General features: G+C 54.4%; 7 protein-coding genes across 7 annotated transcripts; 6 read left to right on the top strand and 1 right to left on the bottom strand.

Annotated features, from left to right (window-relative positions):
• Nucleotides 1–509: 509 nt before the first annotated feature.
• On the bottom strand, nucleotides 510–1805 carry PUNSTDRAFT_142120 (uncharacterized protein; the record flags this gene model as incomplete). Its single annotated transcript, XM_007381374.1, has 8 exons — nucleotides 510–693; nucleotides 745–1009; nucleotides 1064–1112; nucleotides 1170–1231; nucleotides 1289–1383; nucleotides 1436–1546; nucleotides 1604–1720; nucleotides 1774–1805. 8 exons carry the CDS (start codon nucleotides 1803–1805, stop codon nucleotides 510–512), a joined length of 915 nt encoding a protein of 304 aa, XP_007381436.1.
• A 542-nt stretch (nucleotides 1806–2347) lies between these two features.
• PUNSTDRAFT_125043 (DUF1295-domain-containing protein) lies at nucleotides 2348–3645 on the top strand. The gene is made up of 4 exons (XM_007381373.1): nucleotides 2348–2604; nucleotides 2658–2759; nucleotides 2816–3186; nucleotides 3239–3645. Exons 1-4 carry the CDS (start codon nucleotides 2425–2427, stop codon nucleotides 3576–3578), a joined length of 993 nt encoding a protein of 330 aa, XP_007381435.1. The 5' UTR covers nucleotides 2348–2424; the 3' UTR covers nucleotides 3579–3645.
• An 890-nt stretch (nucleotides 3646–4535) lies between these two features.
• PUNSTDRAFT_99222 (uncharacterized protein) lies at nucleotides 4536–5581 on the top strand (the record flags this gene model as incomplete). Its single annotated transcript, XM_007381372.1, has 6 exons — nucleotides 4536–4740; nucleotides 4794–4899; nucleotides 4948–5005; nucleotides 5051–5160; nucleotides 5211–5350; nucleotides 5403–5581. Exons 2-6 carry the CDS (start codon nucleotides 4892–4894, stop codon nucleotides 5579–5581), a joined length of 495 nt encoding a protein of 164 aa, XP_007381434.1. The 5' UTR covers nucleotides 4536–4740; nucleotides 4794–4891.
• A 1158-nt stretch (nucleotides 5582–6739) lies between these two features.
• Nucleotides 6740–7935, top strand: PUNSTDRAFT_50731 (kinase-like protein). Its single transcript, XM_007381371.1, has 2 exons — nucleotides 6740–7100; nucleotides 7155–7935. Exons 1-2 carry the CDS (start codon nucleotides 6806–6808, stop codon nucleotides 7895–7897), a joined length of 1038 nt encoding a protein of 345 aa, XP_007381433.1. The 5' UTR covers nucleotides 6740–6805; the 3' UTR covers nucleotides 7898–7935.
• Nucleotides 7936–8619: 684 nt separating this feature from the next.
• PUNSTDRAFT_142117 (kinase-like protein) lies at nucleotides 8620–10025 on the top strand (the record flags this gene model as incomplete). Its single annotated transcript, XM_007381370.1, has 3 exons — nucleotides 8620–9151; nucleotides 9211–9277; nucleotides 9338–10025. 3 exons carry the CDS (start codon nucleotides 8620–8622, stop codon nucleotides 9951–9953), a joined length of 1215 nt encoding a protein of 404 aa, XP_007381432.1. The 3' UTR covers nucleotides 9954–10025.
• Nucleotides 10026–12016: 1991 nt separating this feature from the next.
• PUNSTDRAFT_132051 (kinase-like protein) lies at nucleotides 12017–12871 on the top strand (the record flags this gene model as incomplete). Its single annotated transcript, XM_007381369.1, has 3 exons — nucleotides 12017–12059; nucleotides 12111–12177; nucleotides 12238–12871. 3 exons carry the CDS (start codon nucleotides 12017–12019, stop codon nucleotides 12869–12871), a joined length of 744 nt encoding a protein of 247 aa, XP_007381431.1.
• Nucleotides 12872–13140: 269 nt separating this feature from the next.
• Nucleotides 13141–14802, top strand: PUNSTDRAFT_63546 (uncharacterized protein; the record flags this gene model as incomplete). Its single annotated transcript, XM_007381368.1, has 5 exons — nucleotides 13141–13320; nucleotides 13383–13464; nucleotides 13526–13889; nucleotides 13950–14505; nucleotides 14569–14802. 5 exons carry the CDS (start codon nucleotides 13141–13143, stop codon nucleotides 14800–14802), a joined length of 1416 nt encoding a protein of 471 aa, XP_007381430.1.
• Between the last annotated feature and the right edge of the window lie 2 nt (nucleotides 14803–14804).

Below are 14804 nucleotides of genomic sequence, written 5' to 3'. Positions count from 1 at the left end.
ATAACGTTATCTTACTGTAACTGTGACCACCTATGCAAACATCCTCGGCTCCTTATTCGTGTCCGACCAGAGGCATTATTGTCCCGGACATGATGGTCTTCTGTGGCATAACGCCGTGAATAGGACGAAGCCATGCGCACGATGGATCAGGCTCACAAGACAATGAATATCTTTCGCCGTGCTGACGGAAATCTTGTCGAGTCTCTTCTGGCACCGTAATATTCCAAGCTTTGAATTTCCGGGTGTACCCTATGTGAGAGCTGTCCAGATTCTCGATGGCATGATTCAGCTCTTGGTCCGACATGCGAACAGTCAGAATCAGGTTCTCCTGAACTTGGCCGTATACGACCATCTCGCTCCATCTTCTGGGACTGTTGTCGTTTTCGTGCCTTGCGAACAGAATGTACGGTTTTTGCACTCCCCAGACTGCCACCTGACGGTCTCGGTCCTCCTGGCTCCAAGCGATTTGGAAAGCGTTGGCAGTCTTCACCTCGATTTGGTGAGATTTCTCATTCGGCATCCATATCTAAGAGGAGGTGTAAGAGATTTCCTGCGTAAAACCTGAAAGACGAATTCTCGACCTTGTTCATACGATGAAATATGTCGCTATCTCTGGCATATATTGCGCAGACCATCGTCGAGGCTTGGGGCCCGAAAGTCGTCTTCTTGATCCATTCGGAGAAAAACTTTGCGCTGTGTCTGAATTACAACACCGATTGCAAACGAGACACCATTGAAACTCACATTGTGGGATTGTCAGTGACGTACATTGCGTAGCCCCATCGCGCACCTTCTGTGCGGTCCTGTCGTCGGCCTCCAGCTTCAAGTAGTTTGATGGTGTCCAAGTCCATTGCGGAGTATCCGATGAGTTTACGTTTGGGGTATAGGTGAACGTCGAGTCCGCGCCATGGACTATGAATTCCCCTATTGCGACGCCACATGGCGAGCCCGTCTTGGTAGTTGTCCCAGGTCAAACCTCGCTGGTCGCGTGAGACCTGGAATGTTACACCTAGGCATACAATGAGGCTCGAGAACAATGAGTGTTCTAACGTACGAAGCATACCGAGGATCATCTCCACAGTATTATTGATAGCCTCGTCATCGTACAGAACCTGTACGAGTTCCGTTGAGCGCAGCGACATATGGCGTACTGAAGATCGGCTGCGCACCATGTCAGAGTAGTGAAAGTTCGTCCAGCCTTTGATCTTGCGGAAGTGATTCACTTTGTCCTCTGTGTTCGAGGTTCACAACCCGCTACACATTGGCAACAATGCGTTCACTCACTCACCGTCATATATTTCGTCAAAGTCGACAAGGTCGATAAGAGATCGCTTGTTTCCGTGAGCGTCATAGGCATAGAAGTACCACAGCGCTCGGTCACACCTATGGAGATGAGCGATTGTCTTTGATTGACTGAGGATTGCAAATGGCTCACAATTCTTTGCTTGTGTTGCGGGAGACAATAGCGAGCTTTGCTCCATGTTTCTTGATATCCTGGATGATACGCGGAATGTCCGCGTACATGATGCATACCAGATCGTAGTTGCTAAGATCGACTCAAATGCTGAGCATCCGTCCGCAACATCGTCAACGACAGACATACGACTGATCGCGGACCTCCCATTCGGTGACTTTTAGTATGTTGTTTTGAATGAGAGGCGTTGCGTTAGGACCCTTGCCCCATTCGTTGGAGTTGAGCCAGCCTGAGAAAATGGTCCAGCTATCATAGCCCGTAAGTATGCCATCTTAGTAGAGGTAGAGCGAAGAACCGACTCCGTGTCTAAAGCGACAAGTTTTGGGTACATGGCGCGAGGTTTCGGTCGCTACATAACAGCTAAAGCGAGCTCAACTCATATACGTGTCGATAGGATGGTGCTCTGATGTAGGGCATAGCCACGTTGTCGGCATTTGGCTGTTTGCGATGGCGCGGTGCAGAAAGAACTTTGGTTTGGTCGAATCAATGGCCGTGGTCGGCTGATGCGAACGAGCGTACCGTGGGTGTGAAGAGCAGACATCAGGAAACATGTCCGGGGCATGATTGGCTCCGAAGAAACGTCAATACTCGAGCTTAAGCAAGCTCTCCTCGCATTCCACTCATCCCCAACCACCGGCATACAGATACGTAATGTGCTATGAGGTCGGAAGCGTAATCATGTCTTTCGCGGTTGCTCTGCCGGCTTTTCTCCGATGCGATTGATGCAATTCATGAGCGGGACGTAGTTATTGCCATGAATGCTGCTGAAGCATCGACACATGCATTGCAAGATCTTGGCCGTCGTGGAGTCGGTGCCCGCTTCAAGCCTCTGGAACCACGTCGGCGCCACACAGCCACGCTCGCCTTCCCTTTCGTCACTCCATGATGTCACTTGCCCCGCCCAGCGTTTATAGGGCGCCCGACATCGGTGCTCCATCTCAAACGCCAAGATGTCGTCTCCGTATCTTGCAACGACCCCGCAAAATCCAGGTCGCATCAGTATACGCGCCCTCCAGCGCCCGGTCGGAACATCATTTCTCGTCCATACCGGACTTTCTGTCGGCACATGGCTCATCGGCGCGTCGACCGACAGGGCAGACGTGAAGGACATCCTGTGGCCGACCGGCATGGTATGTGTTGACATCGTTTCCGGGATGACACGGTGTTCATTTGTACTGCATAGGTCGCAGACGCGTGGTATCAGGCGATTGGCATCCCTGTCCTCCGTTACGGTCTTCCTCTGAGCATTGCCTTGAAAGGTCTCACGTATAGGCAAGCTCTTCTGGTAGGTTGTAATGCAGTGATCCAATGCGCGTACGCTGGAACAAATTGTGTTTCTAGTTGGGCGGCGTCACCCTTTGGGGGCTGCGTCTTGCATACCGCATCACTTCGCGCGCAGTTAAGCAAGGTCACGACGATTTCCGTTACACCAAGTCGAAGCTGCAGCCGTCATTCTGGCTTGAATCTCTCTTCAAGCAATTCATTCCGGAGGCCCTTTTCCAGACGATCATCTGTTTGCCGTTTACCGCACCCTTCCGCGCAACCAATGTTGCCCTCATCCCATGGGGTTGGACAGATATTGCCGCCGTCGGTCTTTTCACGTCCGGCCTGACCCTCGAAACCATTGCGGACGCGCAACTCGCTACTGCCAAGAAGAACGGCGAATCTGGCCTCGTTCGCTCTGGCGTTTGGTCCATCGTCAGGCACCCGAAGTATGTCCGCATATGCTGCAAGTGTACAGCAATCCTGACTCTCTATTTTCAGCTATCTCGCGGACGCGCTCACGCACCTATCCTTCGCTCTCCTCGCCGCCAACACCACTTCCTTCCACCCCGTCATCTTCCTCGGCCCGCTTGCAAACTACATCTTCCTCAGGTTCGTCGGCGGCGACAAGGACACGGAGGCGTTCCAGGAGGAACGTTACTCCCAGTTTAATCCGAAGAAGGATGCGCAGCTCAGCGAGTATCGCGCCTCAAAGAACTCATTCTGGCCGAGCCCAAAGGAAGTCGGCAATTTATGGACGTGGGCTGTTCTTGGTGCCGGCGCGATCGGCGTCGCTGCCGAGAAGATCTTGAGGAGCACAATGAAGCCTGGTATATTGTAAGATTATGATGATTATCGACAATACGGACTGTACATGTAGCATATAATTGAATCGAAACATCTCACCTGCATTATCACGCCCATTGTGAGTGTCAGGAATGCGTGAGAAGATGACTGCTGTTGGCTTCAACGTTCAACCTTGCTGATATTACGAGTCTATTCTCATCCTCTGTCGAAGATCCGAGTCTGCGAAGGACGAAGCCCACTATTTATTGGACATAGAGCGTATCTACCACCCCGATCTGGAACCGAACAAGCAAGCCCACAAACGCCGTGTCCTGAACTGTTCGCCGCCCGATGGCCACTGCAATCGCGCACCACGCAGAATATGGACGACAGCGAAGGAACGCTCTCGTGCGACCGATAAACATCGGGAATGCGTCGATCGAGCATGGCATAGGTGCTGCGTCCGGGGTACGTGTTCAAGACGCGGTCAGGTTCGCCGGCCTACGCGGTCTGCTGTGGTTGTAAAGCGCCACTCAGCAGACCACTGGGTGCCTGGTTCATGTTCGGGGGCCAGCGATGGAAACGCGGTCTTCTTCCCCACTTTTGGCGACATGCATGCGCCTATCCTCCAGCGACCCCATGTCCTTCCGTGCGTTTTGCGGGGAGTAGGCGCGAGTCTGGTGCGGCAAGAATCCGTACGCTCCCACCCATGCTCTAGTAGGCTTCATATGCTTCATCTCGGAACAAGATTAGGCCTTGCCGTGCGTCTGCCGGCCCTGGCGCTGTTGCTCGTCTACGAAGCTGACGAAACCTCGTTACGCGACTGTCGGTTTTGGAACCGCGACGGGTGTACCGTGGAGATGATAAACGGGACATAAGGCTGCATCCAGGAGGCATGCCGGCTTAGCGCGCGGGGAGGTCGCAGCTACCCTCTTCCACGCTCAGATCCTCCCGCTTTCGCTCAGGCTATAGTATGCATTCAAGACATACGCATGGCAGGGAGCCGACTGTCGACGACGTCCTGGAGCTACCTCGATTGGATTCTGCAGAGGGCGAGCGTGGAGATCCGATCCTGCCACAGGGAGACCTTGACCCGCGACTGCTGACACGCACACCAAGTCCTACCCCAAGCGAAAATGCTTATCTTTCGCGAAAAAGCGTTATCAACTGGTCGAGACTGCGCACGCGAGCGTTTTGGCTGAGGCGGGAGCTCGCATGTATGGAGATTATCTTGCGGTTCTATCGTCCATTTGCTCAGTATTTGTACCAGGGCATTACCTCGCGGCCGTCATTGTCATCGTGCTCGTCACGTTGTTCTCGCACTATGAGAGAAGCATTGTCCATGCATTGAGGCCAATCGCGACGTGGATGAGAGAGTGAGTGAATCGGACAGAACAGCGGGGGCTTTTATTCATTCTCAACAGTAAGAAATACGGGTGGTTAATACCCATCGGGGTGTTGTTCGTAATATCGTTTCCTCCGGTAAGCACTGGACTGCGAGAGGGAATACCCTTCTAATGGTAACAGCTTCTCGGTCATGAAATCGTCGCCATTCTGTGTGGACTTGTTTGGGGACTGGGCATCGGTTTCGGAATCGTCGCTGCTGGAACGTTGATTGGCGAGCTTGGAAACTTCTAGTGAGGCCTTGCTGTTTCACATTGGTGAATCTTCACCTGACAATTCCTAGTGCTTTTAGATATTGCTGTCGTTCGCGAGCTGCCAAGATGGAAAAGAATACCATCCTATATGCGTGCTTCACTAAGATTGTCAGAGAAGGCGGATTCAAGATTGCGCTAATCACGAGATACAGCATCCTTCCCGGTCATTGTGAGCAATTGGCTCGTGCATCCTTTCATATCCTGATCACCTACTCTTCAAGTAACGACCGCGGTATATTCGACATGCGGACTCGGCGCAGGCTTGTTCACTGCGGCAGCCTTCCTATCCCTTCCGAAGCAATTCATGCTTATCTACATCGGCGTACTGGTGGAAGACTCAGATAAAGGCGAGTTTGTTCATCGAAGATGTCATCTACCTCGCTACAACGAGAAATCCTAGGGCATGGCGTGTCCACGAAAGCGAGTCTCATTAGCTTCTTCATCGTGTTGGCCACCACGTTAGTCACGGTGGTCGCGGGTTGGTATATCGTGCGGCAGATGAATCGAGTGAAGGATGGGGTTATTCATGAACGGCGTACAATGAGGTGCTGTAATAATCACATTGACTTTGATTTCCTGCGCGATCTGAGGCCTATACCAGACAAACAAAGACTGGAACCCCATTCGACCCGGAGGGTGGATTCCTGTCCCGATCTGATGATCCAGGCAAGCAGGGCAGCATCTCAGTGCCTCTTAAGGACATACACACATGCAAGGACACTGAGATATTAGGATTACCCCCTCTGCACATTCGAGACGACTTTTGACAGTGCATTGCTCCGTATATCAATAACCTGTCTGTTGCCAAGGCCTGGAATACATAGGATAGTCAAGTTCCGGACTGCATATTCCCTTAACCAATAAGGTCATCGCGTAATCAATTGGCAGCTTACTCGCCACATCGCTAACGATGGATTATGGCCAAGGATGGCCGCCCAGGAAGTTCATTCCTTCCAATTTTGACGATGTGGAGTGCATCTAGGAATACAAATAAGGAGGCTATCACGCAATAGCCATTGGCGATAGCTATGCCGACGGACGCTACCGCATTTTCCGCAAGCTCGGCTTTTGGGGGCTCTTCTACTCTCCGGCTGGCGCGCGCGTCGGAGGAGGAAGTCGAACTACTGTCCAATCTGCTGTCGAAAATGCTGAAGTATCGGCCCGACGAGAGGGCTACGATGGAGGAAGTCCTCGAGCACAGTGTTCAAGCTATGAGAGCGATGATCATAGTTCTGTACTATTGCTGTAACAATCTCTTGACGGGATGCGTGTTCAGATAAGTAGTACTCTTGCGGAAGCTGATGTAGGCGAAAGGCGAGGAAGCGGTAACAGCATTGCCGGAGTCTGATAATAATTGCAGTCCAGCGGCCGCGCTGCTTACCTCTCGATGGAACCCCCGTCCAGGAGATTCATCCCTTCTTCGTTCGACGATGTCGAATCCATCGAGAGATACAGACCGGGAGGCTTCCACCCCATAACAATCGGCGACTGTTATGCCGATGGCCGTTACCGTGTCCTCCACAAGCTTGGCTTTGGGGGCTCTTCTACTGTTTGGCTAGCACGCGACTATCAGCAAAACCGCCCTCGTGGCAAACTGGTGGCTTTGAAAGTCATGCGCGCCGACATGTCCAGCACGGCAGGAGACGAGATGCCCGAGTTGATCGTCTCGAAGGCCCTCCGTGCGATCACTGGCTCTTGCGACTTTCAGACTGTGGACGATCACTTCCTCGTGCAGGGCCCGAACGGATGCCATCAAGTCCTTGTCTCCGCGTTTGCTGGCCCTAGCATTCTCGCCATCACAAACTGCCCAGGAAGAATAACTGGAAGTCGACGTTTGCGCGGGGATTTAGCGAGGAAGGTTGCGAAGCAGACAACGATGGCGATAATGCGCATGCATCTTGCAGGAATAGTTCATGGAGGTCAGCTTGAAGAGGTTTATGGTAGAGACGACCTCCGCTGACAAATGCAACAAGATCTAACCTCATCAAACATCCTATTCCGCGTGGCGGAGCCGGTCTTTGACTGGACCGATGACGAGGTTTACGCTCATCTGGGAAGACCTCGCTTTGACGAAGTTAAGACGATCGACGGTTCACCTCGCGGCCCTCATGCACCCGCCCACCTCTTCGACTCGGTGAATCTGTCTCGACTGGCAGATCTATCGCTTCTCCAAGAACGCATCATCCTCATCGACTTCGGCCAGTCTTATGTGATTTCCGATCCACCAAGGGATTATCGGCCTGCCACGGCGATACACTACAAGCCCCCAGAGATGCGCTTCGAGGGGCGTACGGGTCCCGAGGCTGACGTATGGGCACTCGCCTGCGCTATCTATGAGATTCGGGCGGGCTGTTCCCTGTTTGAATCGTTCATGGCGGACAATGCAACCGTTATGAGAGAAATTGTTACCATGCTCGGGAGGTTACCAGATCCTTGGTGGCGCTCCTTCGAGCCGAGGACTGAGTGGTTCGAGGAAGATGGAGAGCCGAAGGACCCTGATTTGAAGATTTCTATTCCGGAGTTGGTGAGCTTTATAGGAACTGAGGATGAACCGCCGTCCATGGACGAGGGTCCGATGATAGAGAAGTGCGGGGTTAGGCCGTCGGAGGAGGAAGTAGAACTACTGTCTGATCTGCTGTTAAGGATGCTGAAGTATCGGCCAGAGGAGAGGGCTACGATGGAGGAGGTCCTCGAGCACAGGTGGTTCAAGTTATGAAAGCGCTGTGCATATTTCTGTAGAATCTTGCTTCAACCATCTTGGAGGGGATGCGTGTTCAGATCGGTGTTCAGATATTGAACCTCCTGCGGAACGTACAACGGGCACCGCGGTGACAGCGGTTCCGATATCGACGGCTGTAGGCCGTTCATAACCACTCGGGCTCAAGACTTGTACTCTCTCCTTGCTCACATACCCCGGCTCACTCGGTTTGGCTTCGACCATGAGTAGCTATCTGTATGAGCTACCTACGACAGGCGCAATATCTTTTGCCGACTTCTGCCACCACCGACGGGCTCGTACACGACCCGGGTAGCGGACGCTACACGGGCGAGGGCCAACCTCCGCGTCGCGCTCAAGGAGAGCAAGCGCGCCGATGGCGAGAAGGACCACCTTCGATTGCGTGCACGGCGACCTGTCTTCTCGCATAACCCGGAGGTAGATGCTAACGTGTAAATTTGTGTATCGATGTGCAGACGACCTTGCGACGCGTTCCGCAATCGCATGAATGCATGAACAAGGGCTGCAAGTTCCTGGCCGATGCTGCCCGTTATCGTTTGCAGACCTGATTTGCACAGGGAACACCAGGACATCACCAGGCGGGGAAGATAGGGTGCGGATTGCATCTTAAGGGGTTGAAGGTGGTCATGCATGGAGATCATGTGGAGATTGTCATGGTCTCGAGTCGTTAGCCTCCTGGTTCTACTAGCAACTTCCTCGCGATGGACTGGGCACACAGGAGATTCGTCCCGTCCTCTCTCGACGCTGTTGAAAACACTGAGGAGTACAGACCGGGAGGGTTTCATCCGATAGCCATCGGTGACTGTTACGCCAATGGACGTTATCGAGTTCTTCACAAGCTCGGCCACGGGGGAAGTTCTACTGTCTGGCTAGCCCGCGACTACCAGCAAAACCACCCGCATGGCAGACTGGTAGCATTGAAGGCCATGCGCGCCGATGACTCAAGTGCGGCCGTAGACAAGATACCCGAGTTGGTCATTTCGGACGCGCTCCGTAGGATCGCTAGCCCTTTCGATTTCCAGATCGTGGACTATCACTTCCTCGTACAAGGTCCGAACGGATGTCATCGATTCCTCGCCTGTCCGTTAGCAGGCCCCAGCGTCCATACTATCGCGCTCTGCGAAGGCAGACCAGCTGGTAGTCGACGATTACGCGGCGATTTGGCGAGGAAGGTAGCGAAGCAGACCGCGTTGGCGATATGGTGCATGCATCTCTCAGGCATCGTTCATGGAGGTGAGCACGAGGTGATGTCAGCCAGGCGACGTCCGCTTACATGCCGCATATTTCCGTAGATCTGACCGCATCCAACATCTTATTCCGTGTGGCGGCGCCTGTCGTTGACTGGACGGATGAGGAGTTGTATGCGTATTTAGGAAAACCTCGCCGTGAGACCGTCAGAACTCTTGACGGTTCACCTAGCGAGCCGCATGCACCCGCTAAGATCATTGAACCGGCGAATCTTGCTCGACTAGCAGACTTGTCGCTTTTGCAAGAACGCATTCTCCTCATCGACTTCGGCCAGTCCTACATGATATCCCACCCGCCCAAGAACTATGAGCCTGCCACAACCATACACTACAAGCCACCAGAGATGCGCTTCGAGGGGCGTGCAGGCCCCGAGGCTGACGTGTGGGCACTCGCATGCGCTATTTTCGAGATTCGAGTGGGGTATCCCCTCTTTGATCCTTTCTTTCCAACCACCACGAGCATACTGAGACAAACCGTCGCGACCCTTGGGCGGTTACCAGATCCCTGGTGGCAGGCCTTCGAGGAGCGGACCGTGTGGTTCGAGGACGACGGTCAGCCAAAGAACCCCGATTCCCAGATTTCTATCGCAGACTTGCTGCGCTCCATAGGCACCGACGATGTGCCGTCATCCGTGGACGAGGGCCCGATGATAGAGAAATGCGGGGTTAGGTTATCGAATGAGGAAGTGGAACTATTGGTGGACCTGTCGGGGAGAATGTTGAGATATCGGCCAGAGGAGAGGGCTACTATGAAGGAGGTCGTCGAGCACAGGTGGTTTAGGCTCTGAAAGCAATGACTGCATTTCTATGTAGGACCGTCAGCGTTGTTGTTATGATAATATCGTTAACGTTCAGTGTAGGATAATGGAGTTCATGTCACCGTCGGTATTCATACAGCCGTTTTCAAAAATCATGAGCGCGGCACCAGAAACGAGACGCGCATCGTGAGCGACCCTAAAGTGGGGTCACCGCCAGCTCAGGAGGTCAGCCAGCTCAGGCATCTCGACGGGATCGTATTGCTGTTGTTGTCTGAGGAATGCCCGAGCATAAGGGAGCCAAGGTTTAGCCCGATTTTGAGCTCGAGATACGATGTGCAATGTTTCTGGGGGTTTCTGGTTCCCTCAACTTGATGGTCCCGGCGGATTGTCTTTCACCCATTCTGTCAACTTCCACTCGCCTATGGGATCTTCTTGATAGCGGGCTACACCTTGATTTGGAGCAGTACACTTGTAAGGTAGCTGCCATGCAAATCCTGACCGATATCACGTGGCTGCCAAAAATGGCTTCAAATTTCATCTGCTCTTGCAGTTTTACTCTTTCGTCGGAGTCGTAACCTATGATCCCTACTAATGAACTGTATCTAGACAATATAGGTCGCGCATTGGTGATCGTGCTTGATCTGCAGGAGGAGAAGGGCCTTCAAGCAGTCGATCATATCATGTGACATCGGTCTAGATTTGCATGACAGCTACCTTACAATGGTTGCCCCTCAGTGAGCCTGGCAGTAACCCTAATATAAGGGTCTTACCCAATGCTCCCCAATGACGAGTCGACGATGAGTTCCCAAACATCTCGTTGTCGAATACATCGGTAGACTCCTGGGACACATATTTGATCATACAGAGGCTGGACTGTGTCCAGATTTGCTGGACGTAGCGTCCATAATCATGGTTTACATTCGCTGACACTATCCTTGCCTGCTACTGGGAAATTGCTCGTTAATTCCTTTGAATATCATGTTTACCACTCCTCAGAATCTTCCTCTGAGCTCCTCACGCGTATTTTGATCATTTCCATGCTATCCTAGGGCGCATCATCGTAGAGTTCGTCGTCGAACACGATGTGCTGGCGGCAAACCCAGCTTTGGGGTCATTCACGACGCGCATCTTGTTTCTGGTGCCGCGCTCATGATTTTTGAAAACGGCTGTAAGATATCCACGGAAGGCTCGGACCGATGGGGCGGTAACAGCGCTGCCGACACCGGGAGTCTGATCATAACCACGGTACAGCTCAAGTACTATTACTCACTTCTTGGTCGTATACCCTGGCACCCTCGATTGCGTGCACGGTGGCCTGCTTTCTCGCATAATCCGTGGATAGATGACGTGTGAATTTGTGTATCGATGTGTACGACCTTGCGACGCGTTCCGCAATCAAGGATGAACAAGGGCTGCGAGTTCCTGGCCGATGCTGCGCGTTATCGTTTTCAGGACTGGTTTGCACAGAGCAACCACCAGCACATCACCAGGCGTGGAAGATAGGGTGCGGATTGCATCTCAGAGGATTGAGTCGGCAGGGACTGGAGTAGGTCCAGGTGGACATGCATGCGGAGATTGTTATGGTCCCCTGCCCCGACGCTTACTCACGGATAAAAATGCTGTTCATCCCTTCTCGTTTGTACGATGTCGAAAATGCCGAGGATTATATTCCCGGAGGCTTCCACCCGGTGGCCTTCGGCGACGTTGATGCCAACGGTCGTTACAGAATCCTCCACAAGCTCGGCTTTGGAGGCTCTTCGACCGTCTGGCTAGCCCGCGACTACCAGCAGAATGATCCTCGCAGCAGATTGTTTGCTCCATAGATCATAGGCGTCGACGTTTCAACTACAGCCGTAGAGAAGATGCCCGAGTTGGTCCGCTCGGAGGCGCTCTAATAAGCGATCGCGGGCTCTGGCGATTACCACACCGTGGACCATCACTTCCTCGTGCAAGGCCCGAATGGATGTCGTCGCGTTCTGGTTTATCCACTTGCTGGCCCCAGCGTTCGTCATATAGTATTCGCACCAGGCAGAATTGCTGCTAGCCGTCGTTTACGCGGGGATCTGGCGCGAACAGTTGCAAAGCAGACAGCGATGGCGATCAGGCGCATGCATTTTGCGGGAATCGTTCACGGTGGTGAGCAAGAGACACGTTCATGAGATGTACTCCGCTCATATGATTACGCAGACCTTACGACGTCAAACATCTTATTCCGTGTGGCGAAGCCTGTTGTCGATTGGACAGATGATGAGGTGTATGCGTACCTAGGTTCACCTCAGAACGTGTGACGGATCACCTCCGGGGCCGCATGCAGCCACCAAGCTCGTGGAATCGAAAAGCTTTCCCGGTTGGCAGATTTATCGATTCTCCAAGAATGTGTTACGATCATCGACTTCGGCCAATCCTACTTCACCCGCAATCCCCCAAAGGACTATGAACCCGCCACAACGATGCATTACCAGTCGCCGGAGATGCGCTTTGATGGGCGTATAGGCATCGAGGCTAATATTTGGTTGCTCGGATGCGCTATCTTCGAAATCCGAGCGGGATATCCTCTCTTTGAAGCGCTCTTCGGAAACGCCAACGATATACTGAGGCAAATTGCCCAAACCCTTGGACGGTTACCATATCCTTGGTGGGCCGCCTTTCGGAATGGGGCTCGCTGGTTCGACAACGATGGTGAACCAAAGGACATGTTGGTACAAAAGCAGGCGGGGGTCTCGATACCGGCTCGCAAAACTCCGATTGTAGCGAAGGTGCGCTCCATAGGCGACGTCGATCAACAGCCGTCCGTGTACGACGGCGCGATGCTAGAGATGTCCGGGGTCAGGCTGTCGGAGGAGGAAGTAGCATTGCTCTCTGATCTGTTGGAGAGGATGTCGAAGTATCGACCAGAGGAAAGGGCTACCATAGAGGAAGTCGTCCACCACAGGTGGTTCAACCTCTGAATGTGGTGATTATCTCGATCCCCCTGGCCTTGAAGCTTGAGTTCGCAGCTCGGATACGTAGTTGGAGACGACTTGTCACAAGCTCCGTTGCACGCATTTCCTGTACGTAAATCCTGTTGTTGATAATCGTGACGGTAGGAGTGAAAAACCATGGGACCAACGCAACGGTAACAGCACTAGTACCGGCCCAGTCTGATCACGATCCACAGCCCAAGTACTACTCACTCCTTGCTCTCATATACCCCGGCTCACTCGGTTTGGCCTCGACCATGAGCAGCTATCTGTATGAGCTACCTACGACCGGCGCGGTGTCCTTTGCCGACTTTTGCCACGACCCGACGGGCTCGTACACGACGCAGCTAGCGAACGCTACACAGGCGAGGGCCAACCTCCGCGTCGCGCTCAAGGAGAGCAAGCGCGCCGATGGCGAGAAGGACCACCTTCGATTGGTGAAGGTACTCAGGGCCATGTCTATACTTATGACCGGCTTGGGCTTAGCTTCTATGTATAGGTCCTAGATGACTATCTCCCGCATCTGTGTGCCATCATCGCCTGCGTCGGAGCCGGAGAGCTCGTGCTGAAGAGCGAACCAGGTAAGTAGCCTATGCTAAATCGTCTACTGCAGTTGATCACGATCGTTGATCCGCCCTCCAGTCTTCAGCTGGCGCACGACCCTCGCTTCCACACTACTCAACAACTCCCCACGCCTCTCCGTGCCGACGCTGCACGCCGACCTTGCCTTCGCGCTCCTCACCTATGCCTTTGCGCTCTCTAATCTCGCTCGTGCAACTGCCGCTGCCCTAGGTGCCTATGAGCGCTCGCGTGCCCTCTCCGAGCAGGAGCGGAGGGCGAAGGACGACAAGCTCAACTTCGCCGTCACGTTGCTATGCCGCGCGAGCGGCGTGTTCGCGTACGTGTCTGAGACCGTGCTTCCGCAGTGGGAGCGGGGGGTCTCCGGCAAGCCAGGGATCGCCCGCCCTCCCGAGCTGAATAGGGAGGTCACCACCGCCCTCTCCAAGTGCGTGCTATTCCCTACATCTGGACTGTTACCAGCAAAGAGGCTCACACGTTCCCACAGGATGGCGCTCATGGACGCGCAGACGCTCGCGATCCGCAAGCTGCTCACGAAGGCGACGGCCGAGAGCGCGTTCTCGCCGGGCCCGCCGCTCCCGAAATCGCACCCATCGCCGGCGCTCGTGGCAAAGCTGCACCTCGAGTGCGCAGAGACCTACGCCTCCGCGCGCGCGCTTGCCAAGACGCCCGGCGCGTCGCACAAACCGAAACATCCTTTCGGACTTGGGAAGAAAGACGCGGACGATGACGGCGCCGGAGGGGGCGGAGTCGCGAGCGAACTGAGAAGGTATTTGGCGGACGAACACGCGCTGCACGCGGCGCTGGCGCACAAGTGGCTCGGCGTCGACGCGGGCGAAGCGCCGGGCGGCGCGCGGGCGGGCGAGGCGGTCGCATTTCTGGCGTGGGCGAAACGCGAGCTGGACGAGCTCGGCGGGCGCGGGGTGAGCGTCGGCGGCGGCTCGCGAGAGGACGACATGCGCAAGCGGCGGAAGGAGCGCGTGGCGGAGGAGGCGGCGAGCGCGGGCGTGTTCTTCAAGTACTACAAGAACATGAACGACTCGGTGGGTGTGTTCTAGCGATATGCTGGTTAGGCTCGGTTTGGCTGACGGACACGAATCGATCAGCTCAATTTCCAACCCGTCCCGGCGCAGGGCGAGCTTCAGGGGCGGATCCCGGCCGGGCGCGCGGCGGTCGCGCCGAAGCCGTTCGCACCGCCCGCGCCGGCGTTCGGACCCGGCTCGGCGGCGTACGCTGCGCGGCAGGCGGAGGAGCTCGCCCTGGTCGACGCGGCGCCCGACGCGGCGGGACCGAACGCTGCGAGCGGGAGATCGTACGCTGGAGAAGGGTCGTATTTCTGATA

This window comes from Punctularia strigosozonata (assembly GCF_000264995.1).
Source record: "Punctularia strigosozonata HHB-11173 SS5 unplaced genomic scaffold PUNSTscaffold_3, whole genome shotgun sequence".
In the NCBI taxonomy this organism is placed as follows: domain Eukaryota; kingdom Fungi; phylum Basidiomycota; class Agaricomycetes; order Corticiales; family Punctulariaceae; genus Punctularia; species Punctularia strigosozonata.
The sequence above is the reverse complement of the archived record's forward strand: the minus strand, read 5'-3'. Positions and strand labels throughout refer to the sequence as shown.

Coding starts and splice junctions, on each gene's coding strand:
- PUNSTDRAFT_125043 (XM_007381373.1), top strand. CDS start 2,425: ATGTCGTCTCCGTATCTTGCAACGACCCCGCAAAATCCAGGTCGCATC. Junction 2,605..2,657: donor TCCTGTGGCCGACCGGCATG/GTATGTGTTGAC, acceptor TGTACTGCATAG/GTCGCAGACGCGTGGTATCA. Junction 2,760..2,815: donor CGTATAGGCAAGCTCTTCTG/GTAGGTTGTAAT, acceptor TTGTGTTTCTAG/TTGGGCGGCGTCACCCTTTG.
- PUNSTDRAFT_50731 (XM_007381371.1), top strand. CDS start 6,806: ATGTCCAGCACGGCAGGAGACGAGATGCCCGAGTTGATCGTCTCGAAG. Junction 7,101..7,154: donor TGCAGGAATAGTTCATGGAG/GTCAGCTTGAAG, acceptor AAATGCAACAAG/ATCTAACCTCATCAAACATC.